This window comes from Serinus canaria, chromosome 10 (genome assembly GCF_022539315.1).
Source record: "Serinus canaria isolate serCan28SL12 chromosome 10, serCan2020, whole genome shotgun sequence".
Taxonomy (NCBI): domain Eukaryota; kingdom Metazoa; phylum Chordata; class Aves; order Passeriformes; family Fringillidae; genus Serinus; species Serinus canaria.
In genome coordinates this window covers 8,030,473-8,055,018 of record NC_066324.1, presented here as the reverse complement: position 1 = coordinate 8,055,018, position 24,546 = coordinate 8,030,473, and the positions used below count along the sequence as shown (strand labels likewise).

The window sequence follows — 24,546 nt, the reverse complement described above, 5'->3', positions numbered from 1 at the left end:
CCTTCCCTGCTGTCCCTTAGCCGAGAACTGCTCTGGTGTTGCTGGGTGCTTCCTCAGACTCCCAAGGCCTCAAGTCATCCCTGTCTGCACTCAGTGTAACCCTCCAATTGCTGCAAGCAAACATTTAACTCCTGGCTGGGAAAGCAGCTCCGCCCCAGATAAGGGAAGAACCTGCCCTCATATTTGTTCTCTCAGTCACTGCACACATCAGATGCTCTGCCCTTAAGTAACCTTTATTAGGACTCCTACAGGCAAAGGGTGCTTTCAGAAACAGGATTTGTGCTCTGTAGGCAAAGTGGGCACTTTTCACCAAGAACAGGGCAAACTAAACAAGTGCATCACAATCAAGGTCAGCAAAAACATAACAGCAAAACCAGCCTGGGTAGAGGAAGCTGTGGCCTCTTGCTGCTCAGGAGATGCACACAGCAGCTTCAACTCCAGGGCAGAACAGCTCTGGTTCCCAGCTCCATACTGGTGCTGGTTTCTGCATTCTCACCACCACCCAAAACAGAAGTTTGAATAAATTTAGGGTGGTCTGTGCTAGATACTCTGAACTAAAACAGATCCCAACCATCACTCTCTTGCATTGCACAGTTTGTACTGCAGAGAACTGACTGTCCCCTTGTCTTCCAGGGGAAGCACTGGATATATATCAGATAATTGAAATAACCAAAGGTTCGCTGGAGAAGCAATGACGACACCAGAGTGCCAGGACAATTGTCCAGACCGCGTGCCAGAGCTTCCCTGTCCTTTCAGAAGCAGACCTTTGGGCAGGGACTGACTGATCCCAGCTGCTCCCTTTCCATTTCGCTGTAAGAAGGGATATTCCTGGGGAAGATTCAAATAGCAGAGGCACTTCTGCTGACAGCAGCCAGCTGTGAAACCTGAGGCAGGGGCCAGAGTTGCTCCCATGGACACAAAGGAAGAAGGCATAAGCATCTGACAAGCAATAAACCATCATCTCCATATTTGCAGCTTCTGAGACCAAGGCGAGTCCACCATGGAATGGGCAGTGGAGGAGGAGGCAGTAGCAGCAACCCCTGTTTATTTTTTTCTCTGTCTCTTCTTTTTGGGTTCCTGGTTTTCATCTCTCTGCTCCACTGTGCTGCTCTGGAGAGGGGAGGGAGAGAGCAGCAGTAGAGTGTGATTTGTTTTTGTGTGAATAGGAATATTTACCTAGAGCAAGAAGCCAACTGTGCAGAATAGGATTTAGCTCTTTTTTTCTCACTAACAAAATGACCTGAATATGGGATTCCTGTCAGCCACTGAGACTTTCCCCATAGGTCACCCCCTCCCCAGTTCATGCTGGAACTTAGACCACAGCCTACCAGTGGCACAGGACAGGGACTCTGTCCTGAGTTTTGCCTTGTTTCAACACTCAGGAAAATACGGACAGAAGTACCAATAAAAACCTGGACAATCAGCAGACTAAACTGTTTATTTTTCTTAGCGAGTGTCTTGCCCTGCCTTCACCAGCACTATGTAGCAGAGATGGGTCTGAGGAGAATGATGCCTTGCAGAATTTGCCCTGCCAGGTCTTTATCTACAAAATTTACATACAAAACCACTTTGCATCGTGCTGCAAAGGTTTGATCCTGGCCAACAGTTCCCCTTCCCCAAGACCAGGGACACAGAGCTGGTGCATGAAAATAAAGGCTGCTAGAGGCAGTGGGCTGGGGTATAAGGGGTGTTCGGAGAGAAGTTGTTCACTCCTTCCTATCAGCTTAGTGCTAACCGGGGGAAGACAAGCTGTTCTAACCTCACACATTCCTGCACAACTCACAAATACAGCTGGCTTCTAAAGAGGAGGAAACCTATCAGTAAAAGCAGCTAAATGAATTCTGACCTGCTCGTTGTGCGGCTCGTTCTCAGCGTCCTCGGAGTTGCGCTCCTGCAGGGCGCTGTCCAGCACAGAGGCGTTGATGCGGAAATCCCGGGAGGTGCTCAGCTTCATGTACTGCATCAGGTTCACCTGCAGCAACCAAGGGGAAACCAGGCAGGGGAAACATTCAGCCATGAGCATCTTTAGTTTCCTACCCTCCCTAGTCCTTTGTACAGCACTGGGACAGAGTCCATCACAGTAATAATGCAGGATTTCACACTCTTTGTGCTTCAAAAGCACCTGCCCCTGTGCAGTCCAGGGGTCCATTTACATTTTCCTAAAAGCCAAGTGATTGCCAGCTACTCTCACTCTCATGTAGAAACTTCTTGTGGTACATTTCATGACATAAACTGGGGGACAGTGAGGAAAGCTGGCATGAAGTGTGCATGGTTCTGCTCCACCAGGAACCACATGTCACAGGCAGGACTGATATTGGCATGGGCTGGTATCAATGTGGCAACAGTTCAGCAGTGTTGGGCCAGGAGTATGGGAAAGGGCTGAAAGGTCCTTACACCTTCCTAATTTGAGCATTAAAAAAGACTTTAACGATAGCCCTCCACCATGCCATTGATCCCACTGTTCACCAGGTCCAGGTTGCAGATCTCTCTGCTTTACATTACCTTTGACTTCTTGGAGAGATGGATAAGGAACTTCTCATATTGCTCAATTGCAAAAATCAGGTTTGGGATTGGCTTGGTCTCCCGAAGCACCTTAGCCTGAAATGTGAGAGGTGTGAGATGGGTCAGATTTGGAAGGGCAAAATGGCACTGTAGTGTGACATGAAGACCACAACGTTCCCAGGTTAGAAAAGCATCTTCAGTAGCTTTGCTCTGTACCAGCCCTGCCCCACCCAGGAAGCCTTGCCAGCTTTGTCACTAGCTTTAAACTGACTCCCAGGATGGTTCTGCAGTGAGGCTCTCCTGTGCATTGTTTTGTGCTCTGCCTGCAGTCCACAGCCCTGACATCCCTGTCAGCAGCTCCTCTGCTCCTGCTCTCCCAAGGCACCACAAGCACGAGCCATCCAAGCAAGGAGCACCCTGACGTTTCACCACATTGTTGTCCTGCTTATTCACCACCACTGGTGTTCGTTCCCCATGGTGACAGAGTGGTGAAGGACATGCAGCATTTCAGCCCATTTCCATACACTCAGGGAAATGCTAGGAAGATCATACTTGTGGCTTTTTTAAACCCTTAACATCACAGGAATGTCTGGGACAGCTGACGAGACGGAGGAAATGCTGTCTGGGAGCACAAACAAAGGACATCAAGGACCAGGAACCTGCCAGCCTGCTCACTTGCTCCCAAACAAATAATCCAGTCGTTTTCAACTGCTTTACTTTAGTGGAATCCATGCCTTCCTTCATCTTTAAATGTACTGATAAAATTAAGAAACACTTAAACAGGTTGCAACATCGGTTCCAATAAATTAGCCCATATCTCTAATTTCATAGCTTACCCCAAATGGTAAAAATATCAGACAAGGCAGACTATCCAGATTGACCTTTGTTTCATGTCCAAGAGATTTTAAGCCGCATTTAGTGAAGATGGCTTTTTGGTTGTGGTTTTTTTTTTTTGGTTGTATTTTGTTTGGTTGTGCTTTTTTAGATTTTTCTCTGGAATTACAGTATATTAAATTTTGTTCTTAAAGGCCCAATTGTCTGGTGATCTGTAAGAAGCCACCAGGTACCACAAACCTCGAGGTATATGATCCTGCCCATGTTCTCATGGAGTGAGTCAGTCTTACCATTACTGTGGAGACTGCAGCAGCTTCATCCTCTTTCTTCTTCTTTTTCTTCTCTTCTACAAAGCTTAAGCTCTCACTGTGGATGTTCTGAAGGAGAATGCCAAAAGATGTGTCATTAGAGGGTAAGAAGGGAAGAAAGGCCAGCCAAGAAAGGCCAGAGAAGTCCTTGCTCTAGCCAGCTAACAGCATTACCAGCTCGATAACAGAAAGGTAGCAATAGAAGGGTAGAATTAGATGTGATCTCAAAAAAAAAAAAAAAACAACAAAAAAACAAAAAACAAACCAAGAAAGAAACTAATTTCATAGTTTATTTTATACATTCAGAAATATGCATGTATGAGAAATCTCCAGCAGTGAATAGCTCTGCACACCACAAAACCTTCCCCAATATGATGCAAAATTCCTATGGTCCTCACACAAGTACCCAGGTCCTCTCCAGGCAAATAAATCCCAGCTCCAGTACTGCAGTCTTTGGCACCCACATTACTTCACACTGTGATGACTGCAGTGTTGTTGACCTTTATTTGCCATTGTGGTTAACAGCAGTATTAATCTCATCCAAAAAACCCCACATGAACAGAGGGGAAAAAAAAACCCAGCTAAAACCCAGCTCAAGCAGAAATCAGCATGTTCAGTCCCAATGGTGCTGAAATCTTATGCTATATTTGACAAAGTAAAGCTTGAACTGTAAGAAACTCAGGTCATGTCAAGAAGATTAATAATCCCCAAGAGTGCCTGTGTACTGAAGCTGATACACCACTCAGCATCAGATAGACTGGCTGTGATTCTGCCAGTTAATTTAGGCCTCACCTGTACGTAAGTAATGAATGAGTAACACTGTGGGGTCAGATGGGAGCCTGAGAGCTTCACCTGTAAAGGAGCAGACAGAGAGGCTGCTGTTACTCCTAACTCAAGGCAATGAGCCATTTCCCCAGAAATCTGCTCACACTCACCAGCTTTTCCAGTCTTCCTGGGATGGTATTTGAGCTGCTGCGGCAAGCCTGGATATACTGCAAGGAAAACAGGAGTTTCTTCTAGGTGTGCTGTTCCCATCCTGTGTCCAGCTGGAGCTCAAAGCAGCTCACACAATGGCACAGTGGGGAGGACAGGATTTGCACAGCTATCCTTCCCAGTGGCTTGTTATATCCCAGATGCTCTGTCTGCATTCCAGAGCAGTGAGAGGAGAGCTCTGGGGTAGTCCCCACCTGCTCTCAAAGGAGCTCCACAGGCTTGTGTTTCATGGCCCAGTTCCCCCAGGTCCTGCTTCAGGGAATGGGAATGAGTGGCAAGGGCAGGGCTGGTGAGCACTGTGAGAACACTGTGAGTGCCCTTCATTGAGCACAAATGTGCAGAGGAACCCACAGCACACACTGGAAACAGCAACTCCAAGCTATGCAAAGCCTAATTCAGCTGGAGAGAAACTTTCCTTTTATCTCCACTGGTACAACTGCCACTGCTCAGAAAGGTCACAAAATTGAGGGCATGAAAGCCAACAGAACAAGGGCTCAACTCCTTCAAGAGATCAACAGGCCAGTCCTGAGCGTAGCTGCTGCCAGGGGTCACTGTGAGCTTGCTGCAGCAGATGGGGAGAAGGTTTTTAGCTCAGAGGCAGCCCACTGTCAGCAGAGCACACTCACGTGTTTGATGAGGGAGGTGAGAATTGCGTATGTCTTGCTGAGGCTTCTCAGCAGTGTGTCCACACAGCTCCCTGCTGGGAGTGCAGTCTGCACCAGCTCATGATAGACTGTCAGAAGAGTTCCCAGCTGCAGAATTACACCTTTCTCCAGAGCCTGAGTTTGGTTTGATGCCTGAGAGGGGTCTTCTAGAAGAAAGAGATTAATATCTGGTGAATATATATCTAATGAATCCAGTTGTGCAGGTGGGAGGCACAAAAGACCATCTTTGTGTCTGATGCATAAAGCCCCAGTGGGGCAAAGGGAAAATAACCACTGGAGAGATTTTATGACAAGGCCCTTATCTTACTTTTTTCATGTGGAACCAGCTCAAGGGAGAGTTTAACCTGACCTCAGATGGTGCTATCTCAAAATCCTCAAATATCTTTTTGCTCTCTGTCTTTACCTGTTTTTGACAAAGGTGTAACAGTAAGAAATGGATCACTTTCATTACCTGATGTGTCTGACCCCAGACTGGTGAGTTTCTTGATAAGCCAATCTACCTCTTCAAGGACCTTATCCACCTGACCCAGAACCAGCAGCTGAGACAGAAACCAATAACAAAACAGGTTTATGGAGGAGTTTGGCACAACAGGAACCTGCAAGCTGCTCCAAGCACAGTAGTCCTGGACACTGCAGGTGTCACAGACATGCTGTTCTGACTCACACAGACAGTGGGGGCTGCAGTCTTGGCATTCACTACGGCAAAATGGCACCGACCCTCCACTTCTATGTCCTGGGCAGAGGAGAGAAAACAAATCCTGGTAAAACTATAACTGCTGTCACAGTTTGCACCAGAGATGCACTCATTCCTGACAGCACTATGTGAGGAAGAGCTCAGCTGCTCCTGCATCATACCTGATCTATATCTCCCAGGCAGGCGTGGATGTCTTGTGCAAGCTCCCGCAGGAGACCAACAGGGCTCTTGTAGAGAACGTGGACACTGAAGAGCAGAGACAGCAAACCCTTGCAGCAAGAAATATCCTCTGTGGGGGAGAGAAAGTGACACAGTGCCAGGTGCAGAGCTTGCCTAGCTACTTAGGAACATCAGACATCCAGTGAGGGAAAGTCTCAGTATAGATTCAGGAGTAGGTGAAAATCCTAACAAAATACTCCAGCTACAAAAGCAAGGTTTAAAACATCAGGCATCCCTTGTAATAGTGCAAGGGGAACCATGGCCCACTGGAGCTGTTGGGTCATAGAAAAATGGTGACCAAAAGCACTGAGGAAGTGCAACACAAACCCTGGAAAGAGTACTGTCTTTCTAGAGTATAAATCCTGATTTGAGCCTAAATAACAAGGAAGAAAAGTCAAGTAGTGAGTGGCTTCCTTTCCTTCAGATAGGAAGGAAAGTTAAGAAAAGCTAATAGTTTTAGAGATGGAGCTCCCTCTCTAAAACTTGTACTTATATCACAATGTTGTGGCAATCTGCCACAGAATGGACCTGAATGTATCTTGACAAAGAGGTAAAACCAGGACAGACCATGTAAGGGTGTAACGTCAGACCTGACACATCACATCTAAACATGCTCCTCAGAGCTTACTTACCAAGAGCATTTTCTTTGCAAACTTTGACTGTCCAAGTCAGGAACTGAAGGAACTATTTAAGAGGAGAAAAGGTACCATGACTTTGAAACAGAATTCATAACACAAAACTACGACTGGTAATAAAAATCCAAGACAATGAATCATAGCAGAGGAAGATGAGTAGGAAACCCAGCTGTGCTCTGTCAAGTTCCACAAGGGACACTTAGCCTACTAACAAGTCAAAAACTGAGACCCAGGACAGGGTAATGGCTATACATCTCTTTGGACAGAGTAACAGCTCCATTTAATTTAAGGTAAATGATGACTCTAGACTTCTGGCACAGTTAGTGCAGCTCCTAGCTTGTAAAATTGGGGCACTTTAGAAAATGACTCCTTGCATGGAAGGAATTAGGCACTCAGCCAGTTTGGACTGGACAAAAGTCTACTGGCCTTGTTTGCCTCTACTCCCATGTGGAGGCCACACCACAACTAGGCTACGTTAGGAGTCCCTGCTCAGGCAAACAAATCATTCAGGTGCCCAAAGGCAGGATCAGGACGTGCAGGAGCGGGATGGCAAGACAACTTCCTCTGAAGTGTGCTTGCAGGTGTGTGACAGGAGAGCCCTTCACAGTGTAACAGAACTGTCCCTTTGACCTGGTGTGGTCTGTGGGAGGAGGCAGGGCACGCGTGGCAGAGCCCACAGATGCCAACCCCATCTGATAATCTCCTTCCCACACCCATGGCTATGACACCCAGCCACTGTGTGAAGGCTGAGGAGTACCTGCTGTGAGGCTGGGTCCAGGAGTTTGGACAATGTGGAGAGAACAGTGATGAGTGACTGTGTTTCCTTGGCATTGAAGTCATCTTCAGCACTGCTGAGCTGGTTCACCAGGGACCTCTGGTTAGGGGAAGGAAAACACTCCCTGAGTGTGAATATATGTTGCATGTTGCATAAGCAAATAACCAGAAGCTGCGAGCAGATAAAGGGATCAGCAGCAAGGAGAATGACAGAGAGTACAAAAACAGGACTCTTCTCAAGAACAAGTGCTGATTTTTGATAGGAGTGCTTACATACAGCCTGCATATGGTCAGTGTGACTTTTAGAATACTCAGGCAAGTTTATGCTGCACTGAAGAACCTAGAGTTCTGTAAACACACATGCACATCCACCCACCCTAAAGTAGCTTTCCTCAGGGATCAGAAACTTCTCTGAACTGCTAGTGAATCAGTGCCACAGTTGCTATCACATACTCAACCCTGTGGTCAAGCAACAGAGAGCTAGCAGTGTTTCCTGCCAGAATCCCAAATGCTTTGGAACACTTGCAGCACACAGTGGTACTCACCTGAAACTGTCGGATCTGGAAGGCAGCTTTCTCTGTGACATTAATATCCGTTTCTTCTGCGTCACCATCAGTAATATCTGGCAGAGACAGAAAGGTGCAGAAAAAAAGCTAAATGCCAAGAGCAGAATACAGGATTTACTTCCAAAAGTGGGAAAGACTGCTCGCAGCTAGAGGAGGAATACAGACTGCAGAACCACGGTGAGCTGAAAACATGTTAAAGGCAAACTTCAAATAGATGAATGCTGTGTCAGACCCCAGCTATCCTCTGCTGACAGACTGAGAGCTCTATAAAGGCAGGTAAAATATATCTCTAGAACCTGTCTCTGGTGTGAAAATCTATGCTGCTAAGCCCACCTTGTTGCTGAGAAACAAGAACCAGACCCATCTCTCCCTAGTTATGGATAAAGGGTGCTGGGTCTCTACCGGCCCACACGTGGGCTGGAACCTGGAGGGTAGAAACCAGAACAGAATGGTGCCATGTGCCTACCCAGGGCTTGCAGAAACTGGGGGATCTTGGCAGAGTACAGCTGCTGCACCGTGTTGAAGATCCGCAGCAAACCTTCCAAGCACAGAAGTGAAATGCTTTTGCCTTTCTTCTTCCCTGATTCTTCAACAACGGTGGGAATTGAAGTGTACCTCCAAAGCAGAACCCTGTGGGATGGGAGATGAGATTTACTCCAGTAAAGCTGGCTGCACAGGAAAAGAACTAGATCTACTCTTAGGATCCCATTTTTAATATAGCTAAACTGGAAGGTCTTTTACCTATAGAAAATGGTGGGGAAGAGATCTTTTTTAAGAATATTTTATTTCAATGTCAGCAAAACAGCTACTGCATTCTTCCTGCACAGCTAAATAATTTAATTCTTTCCAGGTGCCAAGGGACCTTCCAATCCCATTTCAAATCCATATTTTTACACTCATTTCTTCCACCCTGCTTTCCCTTTTTCTCAGACTACCCTGACCACTGGTGTCAAATCCACCAGTGACAAAAAGAGCTTTACTCGTGGCAGTTTGGTTCTGTGAAATGTCAGAATTCACTACAGGGCTCACTATAAATAAAATCAGAAAGGTAAAGGCAGGCAAAGCAAAGTAAAAACCTGTAAGGAAAGCAAAATTGTTTGGCCCAAAGAAGACTTTTCTATTTGTAGGCAAACATCATTTTCCTGCTTCCCTAACCCCACTTCTTCCCTTTTTTGTTCCCTCTCCTTTCTTCTCATTAGTTCTGTTGCCTGCACAGATGATCTTATTCTGTTCCAATGTCCAATCACGCAAAACATGTAGCTCACATGTAGTCCTAATGACTGCAACAAAAATAGCCTCTATTATTTGGGGTGAGACACAAAACCGGCATTATGCATGGCAGGGGTAATTTGCATTTTGTGCTCTCTGCTGACTGGGCTCTGAAAAGACCCCATGCAGATATGACCTAGATTCCAAAAGACATTTACATGGTTCACATTCTTGGATTTCCAAAGGATTAGATGCATGAATGTCTTCAAGCATCTTGCAGAAGTCCTAAACAAATGATTTCTAAAGCTTGTGTCCCTCACACTTCTGTTTTGTTCTGTAGCTCGAAGTGAATTTTAACTCTGCTGCATTCCAGAGGCCTCAAGAATCTAGCCTGTAATCATCTTACCTTCTCTGTGACAATGAGTGATGAACAAGAAGTCAGAAACAGGCTGAAAATGTTTGATGGCATTTGGTTCTTCCAGGCCAAGTTATTAAAGCTGTATCACTCACTATGGCACAGAAACTGTAGTGCCTCCACTTGATTTCTCAGGAGCACAGAAAGGCAATGACCCCAACCCAGCAACAGCAACAGTATGAAACCGTTACGGACTGCATTCTTCCTTCAAAACCCTACCTGAGAATCAAAAATCCCCCAAATTCATTGCTGATATCTCCACATGCCACACTGACTCACTGCGTGATTTTGCAGAGGTTCTGGAACATCTTCTCTGGATTCTGTCCGTCTGGTCCGTCCGTCTGTCCCGTCTCCTCCAGCTGCTGCACCTTCTGCAGAGCGACGCTGACGGCGTAGCGCAGGAACTCCGTGCTAGAGCGCAGCACGGCCAGGCTCTCCTCGTGGCTCTGGGCATTGTCCCTGCAGGACCAGAACTGTCAGAGAACTGGGGATGCACAGAGGAAGCTCAGGGGTGGCCTATGAGATCCAAAACTTAATATGCACTTGCAAATAAAATCTCTGGCTGAACTGAGGGTGGAAAAGACCTGTTGTTTTGGTAGCTTGTAGTGAACACTCAGAGGGTAAGAGCTGCACCAGCCTTTCCAAGCACACTAACACATGGTTTGAATTGATGTCTGGCTCTGCTCCACAGAGGACTGGACACCTTCTCACCTGAACAGAGCTGTGAGCAGAGTAGATACAAAACCCATGGACAGGAAGCTCCGTGCAGTTTTGTTGTTCGAGGCAGATTTGTTCTTTCCGGCTTTCTCCCTCAGGATTTCAGAGAGTTTGTTGTAACATGTAAACAGGCCTAGGACATCCTCAAACTTGTTCTTACTGCAATAAAATAGTATTATAGAAAGCATTAATGGAGAAAATGCATTCTTGGAGTTTCCCACTTGAAGATTCAGCTGCCAAATTACACAATAACGCTGCCTAAATGATAAAACCTGTTACATCTCCCTGCCTCCCTAACAGTGTACACCTCACCCAATCCTCCTCAACCTGCTCTTCTACAAAATGTCAGATCCCATCTCCCACAGCACATGACATTCCAAAGGAAAACACTCCCCAAGGCTCTGTGAGTGGCTGTGCCACGAGGCACTCACGCTCAGATCACTGATTCTGTGCTGGCACTACCATCCTGTGCCTGCAAAGAGGCTGTACTCCAAAGAGCTGGGCAAATAATAGTACAGCTAGTGCCAGAGGGTAAGATTTAATGTTTTACCTGAAATTTCCAATGTTGAAATTGTACTCAATCAGAACCTCACAAATTCCCATCACCTGAATGGCATAGATGTTGTTTTTCACACCGACACCAGAAGACAGTGAAAAATCTGCTGATTTATCCTGAGAGGTAGAGGAAACAAGTGAAAAATCTTTTCAAAAACTGACAAGAACTCAGCGTCTTCTCCCACTGAGTCAAACTGAAAATCTGATTTACCAGTTCAAAGTCTTCCAACTCGCTCTTGATCATTCGTCGTGTGACAGATTCTAACATCTCTTCAAAGTTTTGCTCAAATCCCACACCCTCCTCCTCCTCCTCGTCATCTTCAGCTCCTTGGCACAGACGCACAGTGCTCTTGTACCAGGCAAGACAGTGCTGGATGCAGCAGAGCAGGTGGGCCTGGAGGAAGTAGCCACACAGTCACACTCAGCCTCTGAGCTGGAGGTCACTGGCAGCAGTGGACATGAGCCAGACTGTTCTGGTGGGATGTAAAGAGCTGTGGCTGCCTTTGTAACTGCCTTCAGTCTTGAGGATATGCCTTGTTCCCAAATTGAGGGGATCAGTAACCTCACACAAAGCTGCTCAGTTCCAGCTTCAGACAGTGCTCTGTGCCTGAGCTTTTCTAGACGGGATGTAAATACTTAACTCCCACTGCTCCCTCCACCCAGCCACCTCAGGTACTGAAGGAGATGGAAAGGGAATTTCCAAAGGGACTCTCACTCTAGCTGAAGTGTCTGCACCCTTCCTGGGTGTGCTACTGCACACAAGCTTCCTTAGGGAAAAGCAAAATTATTAATTTGAATTTGTTCTCTTGGAAATCCAACAAATCATTGAGGTCTCATCTCCAACAATTTCAAAGGAGCAAAACCAAAGGACAAATCCTTTCCCCTGCTACACACACACACACTGCACAACTATTTTATGTGGAATTAAGTTAAAGGTGGGAAAAAAACCCTTTAGGGTGAACTCAATAGAGGATAACAGAAGGACACTATTCCTAGAGCATTTTTCACACAGGTCCCCACTATGCTTGGGGAGCTCAAATAAATAGCCCGAGGCAGGGGTGAGATGTCCAGCTCTGTTGCTATTAAAAGAATTGCTCCAGGCTAGAAGAGGCTGAAGAAGCACAAGGTATTCAGCTCATGTAGGACAACTAAAATGCTAGTAACAGATGAGCTTGCAGCTGTGGCTAACCAATATAGCTCTTACCAGTGGTTCTTGCAGAAAGATTTGATCTCCCTGAGCCATAATACATCCCTCCAGTTTGAGTGGAGGCAGGAGGTCTGGCTGGGGCAGGTAATATTGCTTTATCTGTCACAGAAAACAAGAAATAAAAATAACCAGTTACTTGGTAACTGAGCCTCTTAGGATGTTTGAAAACATAGCACAATCATCTTTGTATCCCATTCTAGAGAGCAAAACCTGGCACTGTGATAAGGGGACTGTACAAGTACATGAGCCATGTCATCTGCTCTACTGGTGATTAAAATCCCTTCTTGAGTTGCTCCTGTAGCTCAGCCAGGACACGTCAGTGCCCTCAAACAAGATTAGCTGACCACTTGCTGTTGTGTTGCCTCAACAAGTAACATCACTTGCACCCCACCTGCAGTGTTACCCCTCCTTTAAACAGTGAGGATCAATAGCTGCTGCTGCTATTGAAAGTTATAGATACAAAATGATGCTATAAAATTTTACACCTTTACACCAACTTACTATTAAGTGCTCTCTATTACCCAAAAGCTGTCTTGGCTCTGTTCATGTTCCTTTCCCAGACCCTATACTGTCATGGGAAAGCTGGAATTAGTCAGCATGAACTCCTTGGATGATTAAAGGGAAGAAAATTACTTGTCTCAAAGAAAGCACAGCCTGTCCAATGGATTGAGGAAATGTGATTGTCTTGTTGCCATGAGCAACACTGCTGGGGGATGAGTTAATCCTCCCAGATCCTACATGGACTTGGGTATTCTCCCGATGGGAAGACAGCAATAATAATTACTGTGTCAGCACATATCCTTGGGGAACTATGGGAGGGTAACTGCTGTGCACTGCTAAGGAACAGGGAGAGCACAAAGAACTTCTCTGGGCTCAGACTTTCCACAACACCTAAGAACTGAAGGGTTGGAAAGAGCTCCAAAAGATCCTTCCTCTTCCACCTTTCGCAGGAGATTAATTTGTCTCCAGATGTTTATCCAAACCCTCTGCTGTCTCAGTGTAGCAGAGGTTTGAACACCTTCTTAGGGAAATGTCACAGCACCCAAACATGCTTCCAGTATGAGGGAAAACCATTTCTCCAATATTTAACCTGAACTGTTTGCCCTACTGGTTGAAGTGCAGAATTTTGCAGCCCCACCAGGGAGCAGGACTTTACCTGGGACAACAGTGTTTCCATTATAGAGCTGGCCAGCTGGGAGTTCCTGCGAAGGACATCATAAAAACCCTGGAGACAGGAAGGAAGGACAAGTTGGCTGACACAGCAGAGAAAATGAACCACAGGCATAAGAAGTTGGCGTCATAAGGCTGCAACGACACTTTGGCACCGCAAGGAACCATGAGGAAGTAACAATGTGCTCAGTGTAAAACTCCATACCTGGCAAAGCAAAGGCACCACAGAAAGAAGGTATGAATCAGAAAAAATATGAATTTCCTCACAGGGGCCCTCTCACAAGCTGTATCTCCCTAGCAGCGGTGGCATCAAGCCCAGAGTGACTTTCACTGCTATTTAACACAAGTACAAGATCCAACTTCAAACTGTGAAACCCTGCTTCAAAGGCAAAACAAGCCAGTGGGGAAACTGTAGGAGGCAAGAGATCCTGCAGACTGAGAAAACTCAGTGGATGGATAAAGCAAGCACAAGTTTTCTAGCAACAGTGACGAATACACCCAGAACTTGCAGCTCATCAAAGGTCAATCCAACCCAAGACAAAAAGGAAACAAAACCTCTCTGACTGGGACAGGGTTTTTTCCTCAAGGTGGTACCCCATGGTTATAACATAACCTAAGATATGCGCCCAAAAATGGCCCTTTATAACAGGCCTATCACAACAGACCTAAGGACAGCCAAGTTTTATAGAAACTTGGAAAAGAAGAGGAGAAAAGACAGATCCCTGATGCAGTCTCTAAGGAAGTTTCTCCATACTGTCCAGACAGGGCTTTCTTTGGAGCTCATAATTAACTCTCAACAGCTCCACATCTATCCAGTGCCTGTTATATATATCACTCCTCCTCACAGGACATCAAACATCCTTCCCATTCCCTAGGCCCTACCACAGCAAGACAGACTTTGACATATTTTTGCTCTTAAACAATGCATGAGCTGAAGAAGATATATCAACGTGTCTTTGGGTGCATAACGGCCAAAAAAACAGCAACAGGAGTGAAAACATGTTACACACGAAGAACAAAACTGAGCTGAAAGGCTGTTTTTCACAATAACATGATTGTTATTTACCAGAGGCTAGAGAAGATCAGACCACAGAAGAGCTTGTGGCTGTTTAGGAGACAGAAGAAACCATGTTTACCTCATATAACATGAGTCGAACGTCTGCTTGCTGGCTCAAACATCGCCTCAGGCTGCCCAGGATTTCTAGGCAGAAGGCCTCATTAGCTGCAGAATTATAGCAGGCATGAACATCTGCCTGGACCTGAGAAGGAACATTAGTCACGTTATACTGGTTACAGAATCACAACACAGGAGCAAGGTGATAAGGGTCTGGCCCCTGAACAATCACTGAGATAGTCCTTGTGCTGCCAGGCTCCTCATCATTATCATGGAACAGTGGGAATGCTCCCCAGAGCACTGGTGCTGTAGGAGAGAATGGCTCTGAGAAGCAACATCTCTAGGCCAGCTTCTCTTTACTAAAAAGCTTTCCTTACAGGAAGGAAATCCTTGCTGGATTTCCAGCACTAATCCTTACTAAAGAAGTATTTCCATGCCGGGGGAACACTTGCCTTTTGAGTTGTTTCAAACAGTGGGTATTAGACACCAGACTGTGTCACATGGCCACACAGGGACTGCAGAACAGCACTCACCTGAGTGGCACCAATGGCCTGGCTGCACTGGGAAGAGGTCAAGCTGCCCAGAACCTTGAAATTTCTTAACAGGAGCAAAAAGCCAGCGACTGCAGCTTTACGAGCATCGAGCTGCCTGGGAATTGGGACAGGAAAGAGGGTTATGTAAGGAAATGTGGAAGCAAGAAGCTCAGAAGCACATAAAATATCAACTCAGCAATGAAAAAAAGGCCACAAATACAGAGTGACTGGGGCCTGCCCTGTATTTCCCAAAAGGGCAGTACAGTCCCAAACAGTCTAGACCTGGGCAGCTTGCTGGAAACTCCCCTGCTCTACACTCTCACAATAGTCAATCTCCTTTCTGTCTTACAATGCTCACACTCAGGGAAAGCCCAGGCCAAGACCCAAGTATTAAATATCCCTTGAAAGCTGAGAGAGTGTCACAGACCTCAGAGTTGGAAAATTCCTATTGAAACCTGGTGTTTTGCTTTACTCACAGAAAAGCCAAGTCTTTCCCAAGACCAAGTCCCTTGCTTTGAAAAATAATATTGAATTTTGAATTCTATATTCATAACCAGGCAGCCACTGGCCAACAAAATCCAGTCTACAATCACAGCAGGATGGTTTGCTCAAAGCATGACCAAGACAATACCTTGTAAGGGATCAGAGGGAACATGGCAGCTCAGCATTTTGATCAGTGGCTCCTCCCAGACCTTCCCTGGATGTATTCAGCTGTGCTAGACACATGTTGGAATTGGTTTTAATTTTGCCTATGTATTTGGAGTTCCCAACAGATTTCTGAACTTGCAAATCCCAGTCATTTAGATGGGGGTTGGGATTTTTGTTACCATTCAGTGGAGCTGTGACTGTACCACAATTTCAGGCTAAAGGGACAGGAGATGTCACTATCCAGTTATGGGAAGAACACTGTAAGAAGATACTTAGCCAAAACCAAAAAATACTTCTGGTCAAAAACCATAAGTGAGTTGCAGAAATTTTTTCAAAGAATCCTCTCCCTGGCTTACCTGGAAAAGATAGCTTTTTGGAGAACAAGTATCAGGGAGTCCCTCACTGACATGCTGACTTTGAGCAGAGGCTGGAAAGGAAAATAACCTTTGGAGAGAAAAACACTAAGGCATGCCAAGCCCTTGGGGCATATGAGCTCATCTTCCTCAGGCCCATCTGGCCCTGCATTTCCAGTACTGTCATCAGTACAGTAGGAAGACCAAAACATTTTAAAATAGACAAGAAAACCCATAGAGCTGTGACAGTGAGACACCTTAGCAGGTTAGTGAGGACACAGTGCAAGGGCTTAGGAAAATAACTGTTATCCCCAGGTTGGAGAAAGCAGATGAAAGCTAAAACACCAGGGCAGTATCTCAGCCCAGGCAAAGAAGAACACTAACATGGAGCTTAGGAGAAAAATCAATATGACAGCTACAGCTGTTCAGCTAAACACTGTGGACTTAGTTTTCTACAGGGTGCAGCATCTGGGCATCTTCCAGATGAAAGGTCAGCACAGAGCAGTTTTGGTCCTGTGCCAGACCACACCATATGCTTTTTGCTAGAGGGCACATGCAAATCCATGCTTGAAGAACAGTTCCATGCTACAGCAAACAACCCACAGCAGAGAATGAAGGCTTATTTCATGAGGAGGCTTATCAGATCATGCATATAATTGTGGCCCAGAGCTGTCACTGGAACTAAAGTAGCAAAGAGATCCATGGAGAAATGCAAAGCTTTACCTGTACTGCCCGGAGAAGCCCTTGCACTGTGTCAATGGGCAGAAAGGACAAATTGTCAAAGGTCTCTGTGACTTTGGAGGATGAAGTCTGAAGCACGAGAGGAGCAGACACAACAATGTTGGACAGCAAGTCTGAAAAATAAAAGGACAAAAAGAAACAGCTGATGTCAAGGGGCCAGAAAAGCCTGAGCAGAAGATGTCTGCAGAGCTAACAATTACAGACTAATCAAAGACCTTCCATGACACTGATAGGTCACTGACAAACTGAGTTTACTGCAGACACCAAGCACTAAAAATGCTCCCAGCCCAGCTGAAGGGCCTCACCCCACCAGAGGGCACTGAGATTCAAGGGAAGAGGCTGCAGCACTGACATCCCAGCAGTCCCAGTGGCTCCCAAGCCCAAGGAGGAGGAGAAGGCAAGGCTGGGAACGTGGAACAGGCAACTGACTGATGATTCTGATTTTCTGTGCGTCAGCTGTTCCATGGCAACTGCCTGCAAACATATTTTTCACCTGTGATGAATACAAGGCAATCTGATGCAGCTGATACCTCAGTCAGAGAAGGAACAACTGATTTTTTTGGGTTCAGGTCACTTCAGCAGGTGCTTCAGAAACCAAATCACATCCTGGGCTGCATCAAAAGCAGCTTGGCCAGCAGGTTGAGGGAGGGAATTCTCCCCCTCTACTCCAGTTTGGTGAGAGCCCTGAGAGTACTCCACAGCCTTGCAGTACTGTGTCCAGCTCTGGGGTCCTCAGCACAAGCAGGACAGAGACCTGCTGGAGCAGGTCCAGAGGGGCACAAAAATGCTCAGAGGGCTGAAGCACCTCTGCTATTGAGATGGGCTGAGAGTTGGGGTTGGTCAGCCTGGAGAAGCCAACTTTGGGGAGACCTTGTTGTAGCCTTTTGGTACTCAAATGAGGTTTATAAGATGGGGACAGACTTTTTAACAATAGCTGTTGTGGTAAGAATAGCGCTAATAGTTTTAAACTAAAAGAAGGTAGATTCAAAGTGGATATAAAGAAGAAATTTTTTAAGTGAGGGTGGTGAAACATTGGCACAGGCTGCCCAGAGAGGTGGTGGATGTCCCACCCCTGGAAACATTCAAGGTTAGGTTGGATGAGGCTCTGAGCAACCTGGTCTAGTGGAAGATCTCCATGCTCATTACAAGGCTGTGGACTAGATGACCTTCAAAGGTCCCATCCAACCCAAACCAAATTCTGTGCTTCTATAATGAGTTTTGAGGAGCTGAGTTGTGACTGTCCACAGAGCAGAGCACATTTCTCTCTCTTTTCGTTACCTATGAAGTGGCTGACAGGAGATGCTGCTTTTGTGAGGACTCTGTTCAGGACCTGCTCAAGAATATCACTTCTGATGGGCTCATGAACCTGAATGAGGAAGAACAATAAATAAAAATCAAAACCTTTAAGATATTCCTGTACTTCACAGCACTGGCATTGTACAGTACAAAGCAAATCCAGATCTGACAGGTAAGCAAGGACGGTCCCCAGAAGTCTTTCAGCTAAATCCAGGTTGATTCAGATTTCATCCCTAGACAATCAGAACCAGCACATCAAGGCACACACAGTACATTCAGAACACAACGGTTCCAGTCCTCTATGGGATCAAAATTTACCAGTTTGGTGAAGATGAATGGGTTTCAATCCCACCTTGTCAGATTTTATTTGTACCTCTGAATTTCTCTACTTCTGCAGTTTCTTGGAAACTGTAATACAGTTTATAATAATAGGGATTACAGAAGTATCATGACAGCTGGAACAGATTAGAATTAGGTCTTCATGAGGATGGCCTCTTCCAGCTGGAAAGGGTCAAATAGGAGACAAAATCTAGTATTGTTTGCAAAACACTCACAATGGATATAGCAGGCAAGGCTTTGACACTGTTTACCAGGGTAGAATAGGAACAGAAATTTGGTGGCTTTCCTCCCACCAAAAAAAAACCTTCTCCAAAACCTACATTACCTTAAACGTTTCCAGCAGGATACTGGCTCCCAGTTTGCAAGCCTGCTGGGCTGGCATTTTTGAAAGGCCATAACTGTTATCAGCAGCTTTTCCTCCAAAGGGCTTTTTTGGTTCATAGGATTCCATTAGGCTGAAGCCAAGATCCACCAAGCCCTGAGTAACATGGTCCCAACCAAATGCACTGAGGAAAACATTAAATAGATGAGGAAAGAAACAACTTAGCCATAGGAAAGTCTGGATTAGAGCTGAGGTAAAATCTTGTGCAGTCATTCCAGGGTCCAAAGCAGCAGTGAGAGACACCTGATGACAGCAGGGAAGATGACAGCCCTCACAACCCTGTGGCTGTCCTCAGGCTGAGGGACAGGTGCTCAGCACATCTCTGCAGTCCTGGTTCTCCATCAGAATTCCTTTCCAGCCCAAAGGTTTCCTCACCCTTGGGAATGATGTGCTGCTCAGGTCTGACCTGAACATAACAGCAGGCTACAGCTGGAATGCATGAGTACCCTACTGATGTCAAGATCTTCAAGTTGGAGAAAAAGAGAAGAGGAATGCCTCCCATGAAACTAAAGGACTACTGGTGACATACCAGAGCTATCCCACAGGATGTTTAAAGGAATAACCAGTGAACCAGATTAAACAGTGAACCTACTCCTCATCCCTTGATCAGAACACAAACTACAGCCAGCAACATGACTCACACTGCAGATTAGGCCTTGATCAGTTTAGTCCTTTGTACCACCAGAGCTTGAGATTTGAGGTAGAAGGAGCAGATTTATACAGCCGCATGTTATTGTTTGGTTTTTTTAATTAATTCGCTAATATAAAACTGGGCTAAAACCTTTGGATTTTGACACTGATCCCTGCCAGCACATGGTCAGAAGTATTTAGCATCCTAGAGTGTTTTAACAAAGCTGAAACTCTCCCCGCTTCTAAAGCTCATTGAATGTTCTGCAGCACGTGGCAGCAACTCACCTATTTTTCACCACTTCCAAAATGACAGCAGTTATATCATATTGTTGAGGAAACAAATCCTGCAGAAACTTGGAGGCCTGAAGGAACTGCAGGTCCTTGCAGCTTCTTGTGATTGATGTTTTCAAGAAATCAAATATCTGGAACATAAAATCATTACGTGTGAGGAAATGATCTTTGAAATGGGACCTGTATAGTCTTGGGTGTGCTCCAGTAAGAGCACCAGCCAGACACAAGTTCCACTACAGCCTGCCAAAAATCTTAACTCACTTCTTTGTCAGGACAAATACACCAGTCTCATTAAGTGCCTCAAGGAGGGTGACTTGCTGCCAGATGCTCTTCATGTGGCCACAACAGAGCCAAAACATTAGAAAAATAGACTGCTTTTCTTCTCATCCTATAATACCAACCCACAGGAATCACTGCTCTGGAAAATTGTGATATTGCTCTGGGGTCTTTTACAGTGTTCAGTAAAGTACAGCATACCAGTGATCTAATTGCCTACCCACGAGCAACCTGAAACCATTTTAAGGCTAATTCTGATGGGACTCTGACCTAACCATTTTCCTTCCTTTCCTTTACAGGGAGTGCAGAGTGCATCCCCATGGAAGCTCTCTGCAAGGTTATCAAGCACATACCTGCTCTTGCAGTCTGTGTTTTACAGCAACTGACAGCAGAAGAGCCACGCTGAAAGGACACAGGGCTCTACCAGGGTCCTTCTGTTGCTCAGTCTAGGAAACAGCAAGGAGCAGTGAGAAAACTTGTTGTCTTTACTGAAACACCTTGAAAGTTCATGCAGCCATCAGGCAGATGTCTCTTCAAACATATCACAGCACTCCCTAAAGAGAACATGACTGCAATCACAAAAATTATTAAATCCCTTGCCCAGAAAATAAATTAAATTTTTAAACCCTGTTTCAGTATCTTCAAGAACAGTGGCTGCTCCATCTTTGCCATACCTTCAGATGTCTAATTAGCTCCTCGCCCAGGTCCTGGTCCAGGTTGATGACAGAAACAATGTGGAGGATAACAGTACCTTCCACGTGGCGGAGCTGGTCCAGGGGCGTTGTGGCCACCTCAAGGTCCACTGACCTGTAAGTTTTACCAGAAAATAAAAGCCAGAAATCATTCCTTATGGATCACGAAGGATGTTCTTGTACAAGGTTTAAGTGTTCAAATTCAAGGAGCCCTGGGCAGGAGTAGTGTGACTACAAATACCCAGGTAGTAAAGAAAGGGGTGACAGAGCAAGAACTTACTCTGGAACCTTCTGTTCTTCCTTCTGTCTCTTATCCAGCTGATTGAAAAAACTGATGATTCCTTCCAAAACAGTCTTCTTACTGCCCTGCAAGGCAGGACATTATATTAAGCCATTGCAGGGCCTGCAGTGTCCCAGAGAACAATACTCAATTCCCACACCTCTCACAAATCTCAGGGTATCCTTCATTTCCCTCCATAAATTGCTAAGGCAGGTAAGCACTCCTCTATGGCTTATTTCCAGTTTTCATATTTCTTTTGACTGCATTATAGAATAGCTGGAAGAAACTCAAGCTCTCAGGTGTTCTGATTGTCTTTTTTTTTTTCTTCTTTTGAAATTGTTATTAATTAGAAAGGATTCTTTATGTTTTAATCAATTTGGGAAGGCTTTCAAATTCCTAACCTTAAATCTAACAATACATTTTGGCTAGGGGACCCAAATGACCCTCTATAACACACATATAATTTGTCTTTGGATCATTTTGGCATTGACTTGGTCACAAATGAAGCAAGGAAAACAGCCAGATCACCCTGTCAAAGGGCAGAGATGTCCCTGGCAGCCTCTGCTCTGGAGAGGAGCACAGGAGATGACACATTCCCACTACAAGTCAGACTACAGCCCAGTAGACACTCACAGTGCATTAGCTATTATTGTAGCATAATAATAGAGTGAGCAAAACCACACTGAAAAAAACCAATCCTCTCTGCTGTGTGCTAGCTCTGTGCTCATCCCTTATTTCCCAAAGGTTTGCTTCTTTTCCCACAAGGAAGAGCAAGATCCCATCTTTCTCTGAGCAGTGAGCTTCTTCAGGCAAGAGGGAGTTAGAGGGAACAAAACCTGCAGGTATTCTGTTGTGTCCCTACAGCATGGTTTGGGAACATTCAGAATCCCTGCCAAAATCCAGACTACAGATCACTCTGGACATTTTCTTTCTGTTGGACTAAACCTGGGGGAAACCCAGCCCTCATGAGCTTTTACCTTTGCAGAAAGCAGCAGCAGCTGATAGACCAGAGGGGGAATTTCCTGCAGGTCTAATTTGGAGAACATCCTAAGGACCTTTTCCACCACAAACTGCAGCTCCTCTCCTGATAATGGAATATCCCTGTTGAATCAAAGATTTTTTTTTTTCATTAATTTATTTGCCAAGACTCACTCACACATGGAATAAAAACCACGATACCATGGCCCAGATGTGTTTTGCATCCAAATCTGGTGTGAATGCTCACTGAGCAACCATCCATGGTGCTTTGCCCAGTATGGTCAGACCTCCTATTTGTACTTGCCCCAAATTGCTTATGAAACAGGACACAGACAGGACCATGGCATAAGCTGATGTTGAAGAGAAAAAGAATTACCTGAACATGTTGGCAAGATGTATTACACACCGAGGATCCCACCTGGTAAAACAAAGATTTGTTGGAAGATTGAGAGCAAACTGAACTATTATTTAGCTCTTCCCTCCTACACAGTTATTCAATGTCACCACTTCCCTGTTACATTCTGATACTAAAATTAGATGCCAGATTTCCACCAGAAATCATCAGCACCAATCCAACCACCCACATTTCCATAGTTCTGAACTGCCCCAGCCTCTTTAATAACAAATGCCAGAAAAGGAATAAAAAACAAGCACTTCCTGAGACTAGTTCATGCAACAGTCTCACAAGATCTGGGAACAGGCTGCTCCTTTGCTTTCCCAGCTACAGAAGACACTGTCACAGAGGGCACAGATTCAAGGATGACAGGACACACAGCCCATGGTGATGCCCTTTTCCAAGCACAATGTGAAACACAGTATTTTGACACATAACCAAGACCTGCCAGACATACGTACTTGCTGGAGCAGAGGGTATTTATCAGCTGTTTCTTAAACTCTTCCCCATTTAGTTCACCTGAAAAAGCAAAAGTCTTAGGAGTTGATTCCAGAGGAAGGGAGGACAAGATGCAGAGAAGGAGCTGATAGGGGGTTACCTTTCCCATAAGCCAGGTTCTCCTTTGAACTGGCCAGGGCCGTGAGAACAGTGGAAAATAGCTCCAAGGATTTCCCATTGGTCAGGCTGCCCCCTTTAATGACATCCACAAACAGGCTGGCAAGCTCTGCTAATGCGTGGCCTGGCAGCTGGCGGGCCTGGGAGAACATACAACAGGAGAGAGCCTGAGGCAGCACACAGAATTCCACATACACATCCAAACTGTCACCAAAACCCAGCAGAAAACAGAATTTCTTACAGGGAAATGCTCCCTTTCAAGGAATTCAGCCCTGATATCTCTGGTTTGTACTGTTCTTTACAGAACAGAGCAATAAATCAAGATTATGTGATTATAGGTTTAGAGTTTTGAGCCTAGGATTAAATATCTAAAGATAATCAAGTTCACACACTGAGCCAATTCCAACACAAGCTAATTTAGTCTAGGGAAGATCCATGGAAAGGATACAACTAATTTTCCTCAGTGGCTTAGTGAAGTATCTCAAGTTACAAATTAAATTATACTCAGCAGAGCCCAGGAAAGCCAGCCCAAAGGAGCTTTACCTCCAGCATCAGCAGTCCTATGATTTCAGACACCTTGCCCAAATGCAGGTCCCCTGACTCCACTAGTGGGACGCAGTGCTTGTAAACCTGGAGTCTCCTGAGAACACCGCTTCTCTGGGAACAGGGGGAGCCTTACAGCAAGCAGATAGAGGGACAAAAGAGTGGGGACAAAAGTTATGCAAGTAACATGTTGCGAAACGACAGGAAACCAGCAGGGATAAATTGTCACCTGGTGGCAACTTCCTATTTTACCTGCCTGGCAAAATAAATAAAAAACCCCAGAGAACAGGAAATGAGATACTTGGATAAAATAGTCGGCCACCCTGTTACCACATCCCGTGGTTCACTCAGCCTGCAGCAGGAGACCAGGAAGTGTCAAAACTTTGAGAAGAAGCAGCTTGGCAATTAGCTCTCACCTGGCCAGCTGAGTGCTACTGCAAGGTACCTAAGGGCTCTCAAAAGCAAATCGCACTTACCACGGGCTCTAGTACCCTTTGCTATCTCCCCGCATGTATTTTGGATGTCGTGCTTCCCTGTGACAGCCCTGACGAGCGGGTTTCTTACCAGAAATGACAATTCCCTGCGCTGCTGAGCACTTTCCTGTGTGCTGCACCCACCGGCCCCCGCCAGGGCTCGGGCCGCAGCCCCCCGAGCGCAGCGCAGACATCACCCACCTTTGAAGATCCCTCTCAGCAGAGCTGCAGTCTCCTTGCCCTTCAGGGCCTGCCTGGTCACCATGTCACCCAGCTGCAAGACAAGAGGACGCTGTGAGCCGCCCGCCCGCGGCGCATCCCCGCTCCCCGCCCGGCCCGCGGGCACCGCGCACCTCGCCCTCCGCCAGGCTCTGCAGGGCCTCCTGCAGCCGCTCGGGGCCCTCCTCGGCCGCCAGCGACAGGATGCGCTGCGCCATGGGGTCGGGGAACGGCCGGGACCGCCGGACCGCAGCTCCGTGCCCCGAAATTCCCGCCCGGAAGTGCC

The 24,546-nt window shown here is 46.0% G+C and overlaps 2 protein-coding genes across 2 annotated transcripts in view; one reads left to right on the top strand and one right to left on the bottom strand.

Annotated features, from left to right (window-relative positions):
- POLG (DNA polymerase gamma, catalytic subunit) overlaps nucleotides 1-1,423 on the top strand; it is an 11,375-nt gene extending 9,952 nt beyond the window's left edge. The window contains exon 23 of the mRNA XM_018913915.3: nucleotides 634-1,423. Within this exon, the coding sequence (XP_018769460.3) occupies nucleotides 634-695 (62 nt within the window). The 3' untranslated portion in view covers nucleotides 696-1,423. The remainder of the gene's footprint in view (nucleotides 1-633) is intronic.
- Nucleotides 218-24,546, bottom strand: FANCI (FA complementation group I). Its single transcript, XM_009090004.4, has 37 exons — nucleotides 24,395-24,546; nucleotides 24,243-24,315; nucleotides 23,569-23,699; nucleotides 23,009-23,165; nucleotides 22,872-22,929; nucleotides 22,393-22,434; nucleotides 22,016-22,139; nucleotides 21,039-21,124; nucleotides 20,741-20,873; nucleotides 20,420-20,512; nucleotides 19,785-19,921; nucleotides 18,813-18,993; nucleotides 18,131-18,218; nucleotides 16,835-16,965; nucleotides 16,115-16,185; nucleotides 15,111-15,225; nucleotides 14,600-14,722; nucleotides 13,450-13,518; nucleotides 12,291-12,392; nucleotides 11,298-11,480; nucleotides 11,082-11,203; nucleotides 10,526-10,690; nucleotides 10,094-10,273; nucleotides 8,657-8,820; nucleotides 8,170-8,246; nucleotides 7,608-7,724; nucleotides 6,848-6,899; nucleotides 6,158-6,285; nucleotides 5,967-6,035; nucleotides 5,754-5,841; nucleotides 5,264-5,448; nucleotides 4,580-4,636; nucleotides 4,437-4,496; nucleotides 3,627-3,713; nucleotides 2,503-2,598; nucleotides 1,847-1,972; nucleotides 218-1,110 (listed from the first exon to the last, which is right to left on the bottom strand). Exons 1-37 carry the CDS (start codon nucleotides 24,476-24,478, stop codon nucleotides 1,045-1,047), a joined length of 4,020 nt encoding a protein of 1,339 aa, XP_009088252.3. The 5' UTR covers nucleotides 24,479-24,546; the 3' UTR covers nucleotides 218-1,044.

Coding starts and splice junctions, on each gene's coding strand:
- FANCI (XM_009090004.4), bottom strand. CDS start 24,478: ATGGCGCAGCGCATCCTGTCGCTGGCGGCCGAGGAGGGCCCCGAGCGG. Junction 18,994..19,784: donor TTGGAAGTGGTGAAAAATAG/GTGAGTTGCTGC, acceptor TGTTTTCCTCAG/TGCATTTGGTTGGGACCATG. Junction 1,111..1,846: donor ACGAGCCGCACAACGAGCAG/GTCAGAATTCAT, acceptor TCCCCTCTCCAG/AGCAGCACAGTGGAGCAGAG.